Below are 14,330 nucleotides of genomic sequence, written 5' to 3'. Positions count from 1 at the left end.
AATCACTATCTTTATCTAAATCACACTGTCATCATCTCACTCTTTATGTACAGCGGGGGGGGAATAAAAAGAAAAAATAAATTCACATACAGTGGTTTCAGAATCACCCTATAGCATTCACAGCAGGCTGAAACACTGCAACAACAAGATTCTGTGATTGTGACTCCTTGAGAAACGGTCTACAAATGCATCAAGGTTCAAAGCCTTGGACCTTCGAGATTCAGTGCTGAGCACACCAAGATTGCTTAGACGCTCCTCACTAATGGTGGATCGGAGGTAGGTCTTCACCAGTTTCAAAGTGGAGAAACTCTGCTCACAAGAGGCAGAGCTCACTGGGAGTGCCACAGCTATTTTGCATAGTCTAAAGAGCTCTGTGGCAGCGGGGGCGTGGTCAAGTGCCGGTCTGTGACAGGAGGGCGGAGTCAGGGAAGGTAAGTGGCAGAATCATTACACCTGACGGCAACCTGTGTTTGTGTGTCTCCACAGGGACCGCGCCCTATTTAAGGAGAGAGAGCGAGAGCAGAGGGGGCTCTCTCCACAACCAGATGACTGGAATGTTCCCCTCCTGTGGTCACCCAAAGCTATTATGCTTATAACGCAATATTAAATGGTAGTATAATAGTCTACAATATGAAACAGCGATTTACAGCAAATTATTCATTTCAATGTAATTTTAAACCATCAGTGTCTCAAAGATGCTTCGAGAAAAGAACATGCTGATCAATAATCAGGATATCGATGTGTATTGACACACACACACAGTACATATACACAGTGAAGTGTCTTCACACAAATATTTCTAACATTCAATACAGAATTGATAATCATCTTCATTTTTATAAACACAGCATTTAAAAATTGATTAAAACATTAGTTATGTACAGAGTCAACCAAATTAAACCTCTCTCATCTGAATTTTATAATTTCAGGAGGAAAATAATTTACTTTACGCAGTTATAAACAGTGTGTAACTTTGTACAATGATCAAATGACTGCAGTGAACTGATACTATAAGATATTTAGGATGTGTTTTAAACATAAATGTGACCTTCTGCTGCATGTAAATGGAAAACAGAAGCATACTGTACATACAAAACTATTAAATGATGTTCGATGTGCATTAACAGTTTCTGTTTTGCTGTAAAAGATATTAATAAGAAAATATTTATGAGTGTTGAGTTCATTAAAGTTTATTTATCTCAGCTGGTGTATTTTTACAAACAACTAGAGAAGTGGAAGTGCTGACATGTTGTACACATCTGATTATCACTAAATGATGATGATTTTCAAATCACTTTGTACTGTAAGGGTTTATCCTCATCATCCTCTGTGTGTGAGACTCAGATCAGATCAGGAGGAAAATCTAAATCTGTAAAGAAGGAGTAAAGAGCAGAACGATCAGATTTGAACATGTTTTTATCAGAATCAGTCATCAGGTTCATGACAAGAAAAATGTGTCTCAGAACACACAAAGCACAGATTCAAGTTTACAAAATACAAAACCATAAATACCACTAATTATGTCAAAATGTGTGTAAATGAAAGGGGAGGGATCCATTCTTTCTCAGTCAGTATGTTTACATGCACATCCAAATCGAGCTGCTGTCGGTAATCGAGCTAAGGGTCCCAGCAGGGGTGCCAGAGAAATCCAATCCTACATGCACACAAGGAAATCGAGCTATTGTGTGAGGTACATTGTGCGCCCGAGCCACAGGTGGCGTTACACGCCCCATCGTGTTGGTACTCTTCCGGTTATCATCATGAAGAAGAGCTATTCAAGAGTATAAACAAAGTTATCAGTTCCGTGTTCACAAGAAGAGTGTTTGTAGTTTGTATGTACGAACAGAAGTGTTCCTAATAAAATGGCCACTAAGTTGAAGTTGATCTGTAATGGTGAACATATTAACTGTTAGCCTGCTAACATGCTAATAACTTACCAACTAATTGGAAATGGGTGCGTACCAGTGTTGGGCAAGTTACTCAAGAACTGTAATGCATTACTTATTACTTACTTTTTGCTGTCATTTTTAAGTAATGCGTTACATTACAATATTACCCCATATGAAAAAAAAACATATGATTCATATACGGCAACCATGCATCTTCCTTACTTAAATCATATAGAATCGGGCCGAATTGCCCTCTGAGTTTCTTGTATGTTCAGTAGATGTTCTACGCAAAATCAGACCGTTTATGGCCATTTTCTTAGTAAAAAACACACAGCCAACTCACATGGAATTTTCCAGTCATATATGCATGAAGTATAAAGCGTTATATGAATTTTATATGCCAACAATAAAGAGTAATATATGATATTTGTAAGAATTATAGGATATAACCGTTGTATTCCAATATAAACCATTGTAAGTTTTTATATTGAATCATACTGAAGGCTTACTGAACTTATATATGACTTACACATGTTTGTGCCCAATGTCTACATGAATTTTGCATGGTTTTCATATGTAATACAGGAATATTCCTATAGAAATCATTAGGTTTTTGCAGTGATTCATATGCAAGTTTTACTGAAATTATATATGACTTACAGCCATTTCTGTGCCTAATGTCTGGATGAATTTTGCATGGTTTTCATATGTTTTTAATAGGAAAATTGTGCATCTGCTTCTAAAGCTTTATGTATTTCCTATTAATTTCTCATATTACAGCAATAACATTACTATATGTCTACATATACATATCATATAATGTAAACCAATAATACATACACTTATCATAAATGATTTCTGTCAATAACATACAAAGCTCGGTTGAAAATCTTTTTATTTTCTTTTGGATGGTATGGGATTTGAACTCACAAACTTTTAATCCTAAGACCAACTCCCTAACCATTAGACCAGACAACTATTATTGTTTTTTTAGGATGAAAGCCTTATGTCACAGTTACCAGACACTGAAGCAGCGTGGACCTCATCAGAAATACAGGTGCATAATACATTTGTCTCACACTGTGTGTACCAAAAATGTGCGCACTTTGTGTTAGCATTTTGTGTGTGCATTCGTGTAAGAGGTATTCTGCAATATTTTGTAATAACTGTGGATTCCAGGTCAGGCGCTGAAATCATCAGATACCATAATGCATATTTTCTTTATTTATAAGGTGAACAGTAAGACAAGTGTTGTTCTTTTTAGGATGGAATCCCTCTGTCACAGTTACCAGACACTGAAGCAGCGCGGACCTCATCAGAAATACAGGTGCATAAGACATTTATCTCACACTATGTACGGAAAATGTATGCACTTTTTAACATTTTGTGCGTACATACGTGTTACAGGTGTTCTGCAATATTTTGCTATAACTTTGGATTTCAGATCAGGTGCTGAAATCATCAGATACCATAATGCATTTTGTATTTATTTATAAGGTAAACAGTAACACAACTGTTGTTGTTTTTTAGGATGAAAGCCTTATGTCTCAGTTACCAGACACTTCAGCAGCATGGACCTCATCAGAAATACAGGTGCATAATACATTTGTCTCACACTTTGTGTGAGGAAAATGTACGGACTTTGTGTTGGCATTTCGTACGTACATGGGTGTTAAGAGTTGTCCTTGCCCATTTTGTAATAACTATGCATTACAGATCAGGCATTGAAATCATCAGATACCATAACGCATTGTTCTTACAATTTTATATGGTGAAAAGTATGAATAGCAATATTTAAAGTATAACATATTTATTCTTCTAACACTAATGTCACTCATACTTTGCTTCTTTTCCATTTGTTACAGAATGTGAACCAACCAAACAGTGCCTCTCCTGGTCCCTCAAATCATCATGTCAGAGATATCAGTTGGCTGAACATTCTTGCATTTTCTTTGAGGCACAATGTAACAGGGGCTTTAAAGGAACAGTCCACCATATTTCCATAATGAAATATGCTCTTACCTGAATTGAGACGAGCTGCTCCGTACCTATCCGAGCTTTGCGCGACCTCCCAGTTAGTCAGACGCAGTCAGACGCGCTGTCACTCCTGTTAGCAATGTAGCTAGGCTCAGTATGGCCAACGGTATTTTTTGGGGCTGTAGTTAGATGTGACCAAACTCTTCCGCGTTTTTCCTGTTTACATAGGTTTATATGACCAGTGATATGAAACAAGTTCAGTTACACAAATTGAAACGTAGCGATTTTCTATGCTATGGAAAGTCCGCACTATAATGACAGGCGTACTAACACCTTCTGCGCGCTTCGGCAGCGCATTGATACGGAGCTCAGATATCAATGCGCTGCCGAAGCGCGCAGAAGGTGTTAGTACGCCTGTCATTATAGTGCAGACTTTCCATAGCATAGAAAATCGCTACGTTTCAATTTGTGTAACTGAACTTGTTTCATATCACTGGTCATATAAACCTATGTAAACAGGAAAAACGCGGAAGAGTTTGGTCACATCTAACTACAGCCCCAAAAAATACCGTTGGCCATACTGAGCCTAGCTACATTGCTAACAGGAGTGACTGCACGTCTGACTGCGTTTGACTAACTGGGAGGTCCCGCAAAGCTCGGATAGGTATGGAGCAGCTCGTCTCAATTCAGGTAAGAGCATATTTCATTATGGAAATATGGTGGACTGTTCCTTTGATGCAGGACCTGCTAAAACTCTTGAGGTTATTTTGTCAGAATCCTGTGAGCATACCATGTAGCAAGTACATGCTAGAGAAGACATTTAAAGAATTTGTCAACAAATCAGAATACCATCATTATTGTGCTGTTTGCAAATCATATATTGGCCTTGCAAAGTCAAAAGACAGTAACTTGGAATGTCAGATTTGCTCATCAACACAAACGGTGACACAAAGCTTAGAGATGAGTCAGTTTTTCATTAGTATGCCGTTGAGGGATCAACTTAAAAATCTTTTAGAGAATTAATCTATAATAAACCTTAACAGTGACCAAATCAGACGTGGAATAACAGATATTTCTGATGGGAAGTTGTACAAAAATCTCAAATCAGTTAGTGATTCCTTCCTTTCTTTGTCATTCAGTTGCGACGGAGTGCCTGTGTTCCAGTCATCTAAATTTAGCATCTGGCCCTTACAATGCTCGGTTAATGAAGTACCTCCAGAGGAAAGAGACAAAAACATCATTCTATGTGGCATGTGGTTTGGGTCGTCTAAACCATTGATGTCCAGCTTCCTCAAACCTTTTGTGGAGGAATGCAAAAGTCTTGGACATACAGGTCTCCATTGGCAAGATCCAGTAGATCGTTCATTCAAAACGACAAAGGTCTATGCATTATGTGCTATATGTGATGCTGTTGCACGACCCTTACTGCAGAATTTCAAACAGTTCAATGGAGAGTATGGGTGTGGCCACTGTCTTCATCCAGGCGTTCGACTGACAAAAGACAACAGGGCAGTGCATGTGTATCCTTCTTTAGAGGAGATGCCAGATCGCAGAGATCACAGCACATCTGTTGAAATAGGTGAGGTTGTCAAAAATACAGGACAGATCATTTTGGGCATAAAAGGGCCATCTCCAGTTGTGGACTTGCCCAATTTTGACCTGATCAATGGCATGGTCCCCAATTACATGCACTGTGTGTTGCTGGGGGTTTGCCGGCAAATAGCCACTTTATGGTTTGATTCCAAAAGCTGCAGTAAACCTTGGTATATTGGTTTGAACACAGCAAAAGTGGATGGAAATCTTCTAACAATTAAGCCTCCTAGCAGTTTTTCCCGAGTCCCAAGGTCTATTGTTGAGCGAAGGTTTTGGAAAGCTCATGAATGGCAGAACTGGCTTCTGTATTACAGTTTGCCAGTCCTGAAGGGCATACTTCCAAACAAGTATCTTTACCACTGGGCTTTACTTGTGGAAGCTGTCAGCATTTTACTTGGTTCAAACATTAGTCAAGAGGATATTGACCACGCTCTTGTAGCTGTTGAGCTTTTTGTGAAAACAGTTGAGTCTTTGTACAGTGCAGATCAGATGACTTTCAATGTCCATTCACACCTACATTTGACCAAGAGTGTTGAAAATCTGGGTCCTCTCTGGGCTCAGTTTGCTTTCATGTTCGAAAATTACAATGGGCATTTGCTAAAACAAGTCAAAAGCAGTAATGCAGTGCCTCAGCAGATTTGCAAAAGAATAGCATGGTCTCGTGCACTGCCACGTATTGCTAAGGCCTGCTCATCCGATGATGTCCCACCTGAAGTAAAAGCATTCTACACAGAAATGACCTCCACTAAACGTCATGTCAGGAACTGTGTTAGATATGATAGGGTAACTGGACTTGGAGTGGCAAAGATTAGGCCAGTGTCAGAAAATGATTTGAATGCTTTGTATGGAGTGTTAGATGTACCCAGAGCATCTACTGCCAGGTACTACAACAGAATAGTTGTCGGTGGAGAGGTCATTCACAGCCAGAAATACACCAGGACAAAGAAAAGGAACAACTCTATTGTGATTTTGAGAGATGGCAGTGTTTTCAAGGTGTCATACTTCCTCTGTGTCAGCGAAGATCAGCATCATCTATATGCAATAGGACAGTTCGGAAATTGTACTGTACAAAAGCTGGTTCGAGGAGGTACTGTCAAAATATCACTGAACTACATGAGAACTGTGAATTTTCCTAGAGGAATTAGAAGAGCTGTTGACTGTAATAACATTGTGAGACCATGTGTTTACATGAACTGCGAACAGTCTGGTTCTGTTGTTTGTGAACAGATAACACATTTTTGTAAATAAACAATGATATGTAGTGTTCCTAACCAGCTTCAAACCATGTAGCTGGAATATAGTGTCCTCGTAAAGTATTTAAGGTATTTGAACAAAAACACAATTTTCATCTTTATGCCTTTTTTAATATCACCACAATACACTACAACAAAACAAACAAGATGTACTCTCACGACCAGCAGTTTGAATTTGAGGGTATATACCGTATGTACATTCCAAATCAGTTTGCAGCAGAATTGCAGCAGTTTAGGTGCCCCCCGTTTTGAACACACTTCAATAAATACATTTGTAATTAAAATGTCTGTGTGAGTGTGTCAATGTTGTGTTTCATCTTAAATTGAAATAAAGTTACTCTTACATCAAGAAAAGGACAAACGAATGAAGTTCGACAGCCAATAAGCTCTACCACGTTTAGCACACATGTGATAGACATGGTGGACATTAATACAAAAGTAGCACTATTTCCCTATGTTTTACTTCATGGAAATCTATAAGGCCTTAGTTGCTTGAAGACTGTATATGACATATATGACTGGAAATATATAAACATTGTGAAATTTGTATATGTGGGTTTTGTGCCCTATGTGTTCCTTATAATATTCTGTTGAAACAGATAAAATCCATATGTGTTTTTCAAGAAACTTTTCCATATGGGACTGCATTTAAAAAGTAAGGCATTACACTACTTTTACATTACTTTATTTACTCTCGCCAGGAAGCCTGCAGACTAAAAACCAGCATGTTCAGGAATAGCTTCTTACCCGCCCACAATACCAAGGATAAATCGTCCTTTCCCTTCTTGCCGTGCACACCAGCACCAGCACCTGTTCAGTGCCGTCCTCTTCAATTCTGTAGCAATCTGCATTTTTGCAACTGCACATCTGGTGTTATATACACGTCTGTGAATGTAGCCCTTCTCTATAGGACATCTATTAAGATAGTTCCAGCTGTATTACCCTCTGTTAATCATAATTTATACCCATTTTTTCATTGTCCTACCTGTACATTCTGCACCCATAACTTACTTGTAAATAATCTGCACATAACTATTGCCCTACATATCAATGGCCAGACTACATGTGCATGAGCGCGCGCGCGCACACACACACACACAATAACACGACAGAAATATTTCACTCTCACACGTGCGTGCGCGCACACACACACTCTCTCGCTCTCTCTCTCTGTTTGCTATGTGGCTGTTTTTTGTCAATGTACATGTGTGTGTGTGTGTGTGTGTGTGTGTGTGTGTGTGTGTGTGTGTGTGTGTGTGTGTGTGTGTGTGTGTGACAGAGAAAAAGTGAGAGTTTGCTATGTGGCTGTTTTTGTGTATGAACTCTCACTTTTTCTCTGTCACACACACACACACACACACACACACAATAACACGACAGAAATATTTCACTCTCACACGTGCGTGCGCGCGCACACTCTCTCTCTCTCTCTCTCTGTTTGCTATGTGGCTGTTTTTTGTCAATGTACATGAGTGTGTGTGTGTGTGTGTGTGTGTGTGTGTGTGTGTGTGTGTGTGTGTGTGTGTGTGTGTGTGACAGAGAAAAAGTGAGAGTTTGCTATGTGGCTGTTTTTGTGTATGAACTCTCACTTTTTCTCTGTCACACACACACACACACACACACCCCTCCCTAGATGCATATATGCATCTGTGATCTGTGTCGGTCTCCGTGTCCGTGACTAGTTAGTAAAAGGAAGTGAAAAGTTCTGCGCGGACTTTTATCAGTAGCTGATCTCGCGGTGATCCGCGAACTTTGTATGAAGAAAACACACAAAACCCACAAAACAATCCATGTTAAAAATGCATTGTAACGTGCGTTACTGGCACTGTAACGAGTAAATATTACCGGTTTTCTCTCCTGTAATGCCTTACATTACTGCGTTACGCCAAAAAGTAATGCATTACAGTAATTAATTACTTTTGTAACACGTTACTCCCAACACTGGTGCGTACATGCCCAGACACAAGTGTTCCTAATAAAGTGCCGGCTAAGGTGAAGTGTCATGCCGACCGAGGCTGTTGTGTTTCCCGCTTGTGGTCTCGTCAGTCGTCACTTCCGGAAGGGGCAGTGCTGAAGTAAGTAGCTCGACTACGTAGCTCGAAAGGGTTTACATGCACTAAGTAGCTCGGCTACAATCGCATAATCTAGGTCGCGTAGCTCGATTACGAGAAATCCAGTTCGGTTCGATTTCAGCCGAGCTAAGGTGTTTCCATGCCATTTAGAGCTTCGATTTCAGTCGAGCAACGGCAGATATTCGATTTTCTCTATGCGCATGTAAACGCACTGAGTGAAACACTGTTGCCTGATACAGCCACCAGGGGCAGGCTCTCTTCCACTCTTTTCAGAGAGAGAACACCAACCACACAACAGTGTTTTTATTTATTACTGTACCAACACATTCAGATACAGAATCTCCTCTGGAGTGGATAAAGAGACATCAAACCACCAAATCACTCTTACTGTGTGTGTGTGTGTGTGTGTGTGTGTAGAGACAGTCAGTAACTCACTGTAGTGTCTTCAGTGTACAGTGTGGATCCTTCAGTAGATCAGAGAGCAGCTTCACTCCTGATTCTCCTGGATTATTGTAGTTCAGATCCAGTTCTCTCAGGTGTGATGAGGGATTTGACCTCAGAGCTGAAACCAGAGCAGCACAACCTTCACCTGTAATCCTGCAGCCAAACAACCTGTAGAGAGAAACATCTCACAGTTACAGCATAAATCACTCAGCTTTACTACACAACACACACAATCTTTATATACAGTACACTTAGTGTGTGTGTGTGTGTGTGTGTGTGTGTGTGTGTGTGTGTGTGTGTGTGTGTGTGTGTGTGTGTGTACCTCAGTGTCTCCAGTGTACAGTGTGGATTCTCCAGTCCAGCAGAGAGCAGCTTCACTCCTGAATCCTGCAGGTTATTGTCACTCAGGTTCAGTTCTCTCAGTCTGGAGGAGTTTGAGCTGAGAACTGAGGACAGAACTCTACAGCTTTCCTCTGTCAGATTACACTCACACAGACTGGAAATGATGAAATATCAGAACACTGATCTCAAACACACAAACACAGCCATAATCCAGCTAAACTTTAGCATGGAACAGAAATGTGAGTGTGTTTCTCTCACACACAGAAATCAGAGGACAGGACGCCACATCAGCACATTTACAGGAGCAGCGACGTCTTTCTGCACTCCACAATCTCTCAGCTACAATTTATCATCACACCATTAGCTCATGGACAGAACACACACGTGTGAGAGCGAGCAGCCGACAAACACTCCACTCTGATCTGTGTTCAAGTTTCTACAAACTAAACACACACAGTACTCTCTCTCTCTCTCTCTCTCTCTCTCTCACACACACACACACACACACACACACACACACACACACATATATACTCTGTTACTGTCGTTTGGTTAATTTCACATTGAACTGATTTTCCAGAGCACCAAACTGTTTGTACAGTGTCTTGCAAAAGTATTCATCCCCCTTAGTGTTTGTCCTGTTTTGTCGCATTACGAGCTGGAATTAAAATGGATTTTTGGAGGGTTAGCACCATTTGATTTACACAACATGCCTACCACTTTAAAGGTGCACATTGTTGGTTAATTAAGATGTAAAAACAGAAATCTGGAGTGTGCATAAGTATACACCCCCTTTCATATGAAACCCCTAAATAAGAGCTGGTCCAACCAATTCACTTCATAAGTCACATAATTAGTTGATTAAGATCCACCTGTGTGCAATCAAAGTGTCACATGATCTGTCACATGATGTCTGTATAAGTCAACCTATTCTGGAAGGACCCTGACTCTGCAACACTACTAAGGAAGCAACATGAGAACCAAGGAGCCTCCAAACAGGTCAGAGACAAAGTTGTGGAGAAGTATAGATCAGGGTTGTGTAATAAAAAATATCCCAAACTTTGAATATCCCACAGACCTACATTAAGTCCATTATAGCAAAATGGAAAGAACATGGCACCACTACAAACCTGACAAGAGAAGGCCCCGCCCACCAAAACTCACAGACCGGGCAAGGAGGGCATTAATCAGAGATGCAACAAAGACACCAAAGATAACACTGAAGGAGCTGCAAAGATCCACAGTGGAGATGGGAGTATCTGTCCATAGGACCACTTTAAGCCGTACACTCCACAGAGCGGTGCTTTATGGAAGAGTGGCCAGAAAAAAGCCATTGCTGAAGAAAACCCGTTTGGAGTTTGCCCAACAGCATGTGGCAGACTCTCCAAACACATGGAAGATTCTCCAGTCAAATGAGACTAAAACTGAACTTTTTGGCCATCATGGGAAATGCCATGTGTGGCGCAAACCCAACACCCCGAGAAAACTATTCCTTCAGTGAAGCATGGTGGTGGCAGCATCATGCTGTGGGGATGTTTTTCATCCACAGGGACAGGAAAGCTGGTCAGGACCGAAGGAAAGATGGATGGCACTAAATACAGGGCAATTCTGGAGGAAAACCTGTTTGAGTTGGCCAGAGGTTTGAGACTGGGATGAAGGTTCACGTTCCAGCAAGACAATGACCCTAAACATTCTGCTAAAGCTACACTGGAGTGATTTAAAGGAAACATTTAAATGCCTTGGAATGGCCTAATTAAAGCCCAGACCTCAATCCAATTGAGAATCTGTGGCATAACTTGAAGATTGCTGTACACCAACACAACCCATCTAACTTGAAGGAGTTAAAGCAGTTTTGCCTTGAGGAATGGGCAAAAATCCCAGTGGCTAGATGCGCTAAGCCAGTGTTTCTCAACCACTGGGCCGCGGGCCATTAGTGGACCGTGAAGTGCCAGCTAGTGGGCCGTGCATTTTTTTTTTTGCCAAATACTAAATAGTTCAGGTAAATAGTAGTGTCCCAATTTCAGTAGCTGGTTTGCCGTACACTTTTCAAATAGAATAAATACATTTGTGGGTAAATTAAGAAGCCTTTATTTTTGTCACGTTACTACTCAACATTTAACTCGTGTGCATATATAGTGAGAACAGAATAAATAAATATGTTTGTGGGTAAATTATATGGATCTGTGATGCCTGCTGGAAGAGAAGAGCAGGGAGGTTTGAGAATCGAGCGGCTGTCATTTGTTTACACTCGATACTAAAACTTGTAGCATCCTAGCAACCATCGCAAAGACTAGGCCTGTCGCGATATTCGATATACCGACTTATTGTACGGTAAATGAAAATGAATTCGGTAATTTTTTTTTACTGGGATTTTGGCATTTACGCGCTGTACATCTACATAGGGAAGTTGCCAGAGTATTAGCTTGACCCACTGACTGAATAAAACACTGCGCTGTTTTCTGTCGTCTCGCGCAGCTCTCTATCAGAGACGGGGCCTCCCAGCATGCAACAGTTATCCAGTCAGGGGATCCACTGAACGGGGAAAAGACAACAACACGTTGCTCTGTTGTACAGACCATAGGCGTAGAATTGGGTATGGGCGTGTCCCTACCAATATTTCTGATTGAAGAAAAATAAAAATCCCGCTCCGTGTGCGGTACACAAAGGGTTACTGTAGGTTTCCACTGAGTGAAACGTCATGCCCAATTCACTCATGAATATTCGCTCTGGGGGCGTGGTCATGAAAACAGCATGCAGGTTCAGCTACCATGTCAATTAGCAAGTGTGGTTGCAGTGCAGTGACTGGCTGCTAGCTAGCAAACTGTCCTTGAGGAATGTAACGTTAGATTAGCTCGGAAAATGAATCAGTTAACAACAGTTCATATTCGGTGTGTAAAAATGACAACATATGAATATGACTGTTTTCTAAGTTTGTGTGGCATGTAAATAACAATCCGACTTGTGTAGGTACATACAGCCCTTCTCGTTAAGAAACTACATTTCCCATCAGCCCACTTCCGCGTTAACCTGCGTCACGCCGGGGCGGGATCACCAACATCACGTCCTCCATGAAGGCATAAATAACGGAACAAACTTCCGCTCTTCCTCTTTCCGTCTCGGGACCAGCGGTCTGCGGACACAAAGAGGCTCGCTCTGCCGAGCAAACCCAGAAAGGCCTCTTTCTTGCAAGATCCACGATTTAGCGTGATTTCTTTCTTTCCCTTGGCCAAGGTAGACTCCAGAGTCGCGCGATTTTTTAACTCAGTCGAGTTATACCCGGTTTATTCGTATTAGAAGTGACGTCACGACTGCCGCCCAAGCAGTTTAATTCAAAGTTATAGGAAAGCGGCTGGACCCTTTCTTTTTCTTAACTGAAGCACTGTGCACATTGTTCTACAAAGATTTCCTTCCCACGAGCTACAAAGCGTCGGACCAAGAATTCTTTGTTTCTACAGAAGTCTCTACGGGCTCCTGTGAACTCAGCCTCTTCAAGGAAATCCCCCGTGCTTCACGGAGATCTCCACAACGGTGAAAGCTCCAAAAGTCTCGGGACATCTTCTCATAATCTTGCGTAGAAGCGAAGTATGGAAGTAAGACTTGGCATTTTGGGGCATAATAAATAAACCTAGTCTTAGGAATTTGCTTTTATTGAACTAGTGTGAATTTAAACTCAGGAACGTTTTGTTTACACTGTTAGACATGCAGCATGTCGAATTGATGATTGTTATATTTTTAATCTCTCAATTGTTTTAATAGATAGGCTGTGCATGCTTCCTTATTCCTTACTAACATACTTAATTCTCTTATTACATGTATCTTGATCGCATCAAGATTTCAGTGGATTCAGTATTGTTAGTGAAATTAGCCTATGGCTAATTCTTTTGTCCCATTAGCCTCCAGGGCTAAGGGTATTGTTTCAAGGGAACACGTGGCGGTCCTCCCCCTACACTCACATACACACCTTTTGTTTTAACTCCACGAGGGAGGGTCCTTGGGCCTTAGCTAGCCACATGGCTAATTCTTTTGTCTACTTAGCAACACAAAGCTAATCTAGGCCTCACCACGTGGTCAACCACGCCTCAGTTAGCATCCCACGCTAGCTTCTTTCTTTTGCTAGGCCATAGGCCTAACCATGTGGTCAACTCCTCCCCCACAAACACACATGGAGTTAGCTACACAGAGCTAATCTTTTGTCTCTAACACGTGGCGGTCCTCCCCCACACACACAAACACACCTTAGATAGCAATCCATGCTAGCCTTCTGCTCAGGCCATACGGCCTTTCACACACACAGGCCACACACAAGCACACATTAGCAACACGTGCTAGCTCCTTGTTTTACTTAGATAACATTCCTTTGTCTTAGCTAGCAACCAAGCTAGGCCTCACCAGGCCTGACACACACAAACACATCTTAATTAGCACACAAAGCTAATCTTTTGTTCTCACACACACACACACACACACACACACACACACACACACACACACACACCATATCATATTTGTATATAATGATTCCATCTGCTATTATCCATTTTTATCTTTGTTATAATAAATTCATTTATTATTGAAACTGTGTGTATTTATTTTTGTTCCAATATTTCTGAAGTTGCCCAATCTCCAAAGAATTCAAAGGTGCTTATGGTTTATGTAATACAGTAAGTGATCATAATAATTTGGAATATACCATAATTTAGCTGTTTAATAATTTATTATTAAGCACCAAAATTAATGGTATTAATTAATGGTATTAATTA

The 14,330-nt window shown here is 40.9% G+C and overlaps 1 protein-coding gene across 1 annotated transcript in view; it reads right to left on the bottom strand.

Annotated features, from left to right (window-relative positions):
* Positions 1–1,085: 1,085 nt before the first annotated feature.
* Positions 1,086–14,330, bottom strand: part of LOC132887194 (NACHT, LRR and PYD domains-containing protein 12-like) — a 101,837-nt gene continuing 88,592 nt past the window's right edge. The window contains exons 11-13 of the mRNA XM_060922665.1: positions 9,551–9,724; positions 9,220–9,396; positions 1,086–1,369 (exon numbers count right to left, since the gene is read on the bottom strand). Coding sequence (XP_060778648.1) covers positions 1,351–1,369; positions 9,220–9,396; positions 9,551–9,724 — 370 coding nt within the window. The 3' untranslated portion in view covers positions 1,086–1,350. The remainder of the gene's footprint in view (positions 1,370–9,219; positions 9,397–9,550; positions 9,725–14,330) is intronic.

Source organism: Neoarius graeffei, chromosome 5 (genome assembly GCF_027579695.1).
Source record: "Neoarius graeffei isolate fNeoGra1 chromosome 5, fNeoGra1.pri, whole genome shotgun sequence".
Lineage (NCBI taxonomy): Eukaryota > Metazoa > Chordata > Actinopteri > Siluriformes > Ariidae > Neoarius > Neoarius graeffei.
This window is presented reverse-complemented; position numbering and strand designations above follow the sequence as displayed.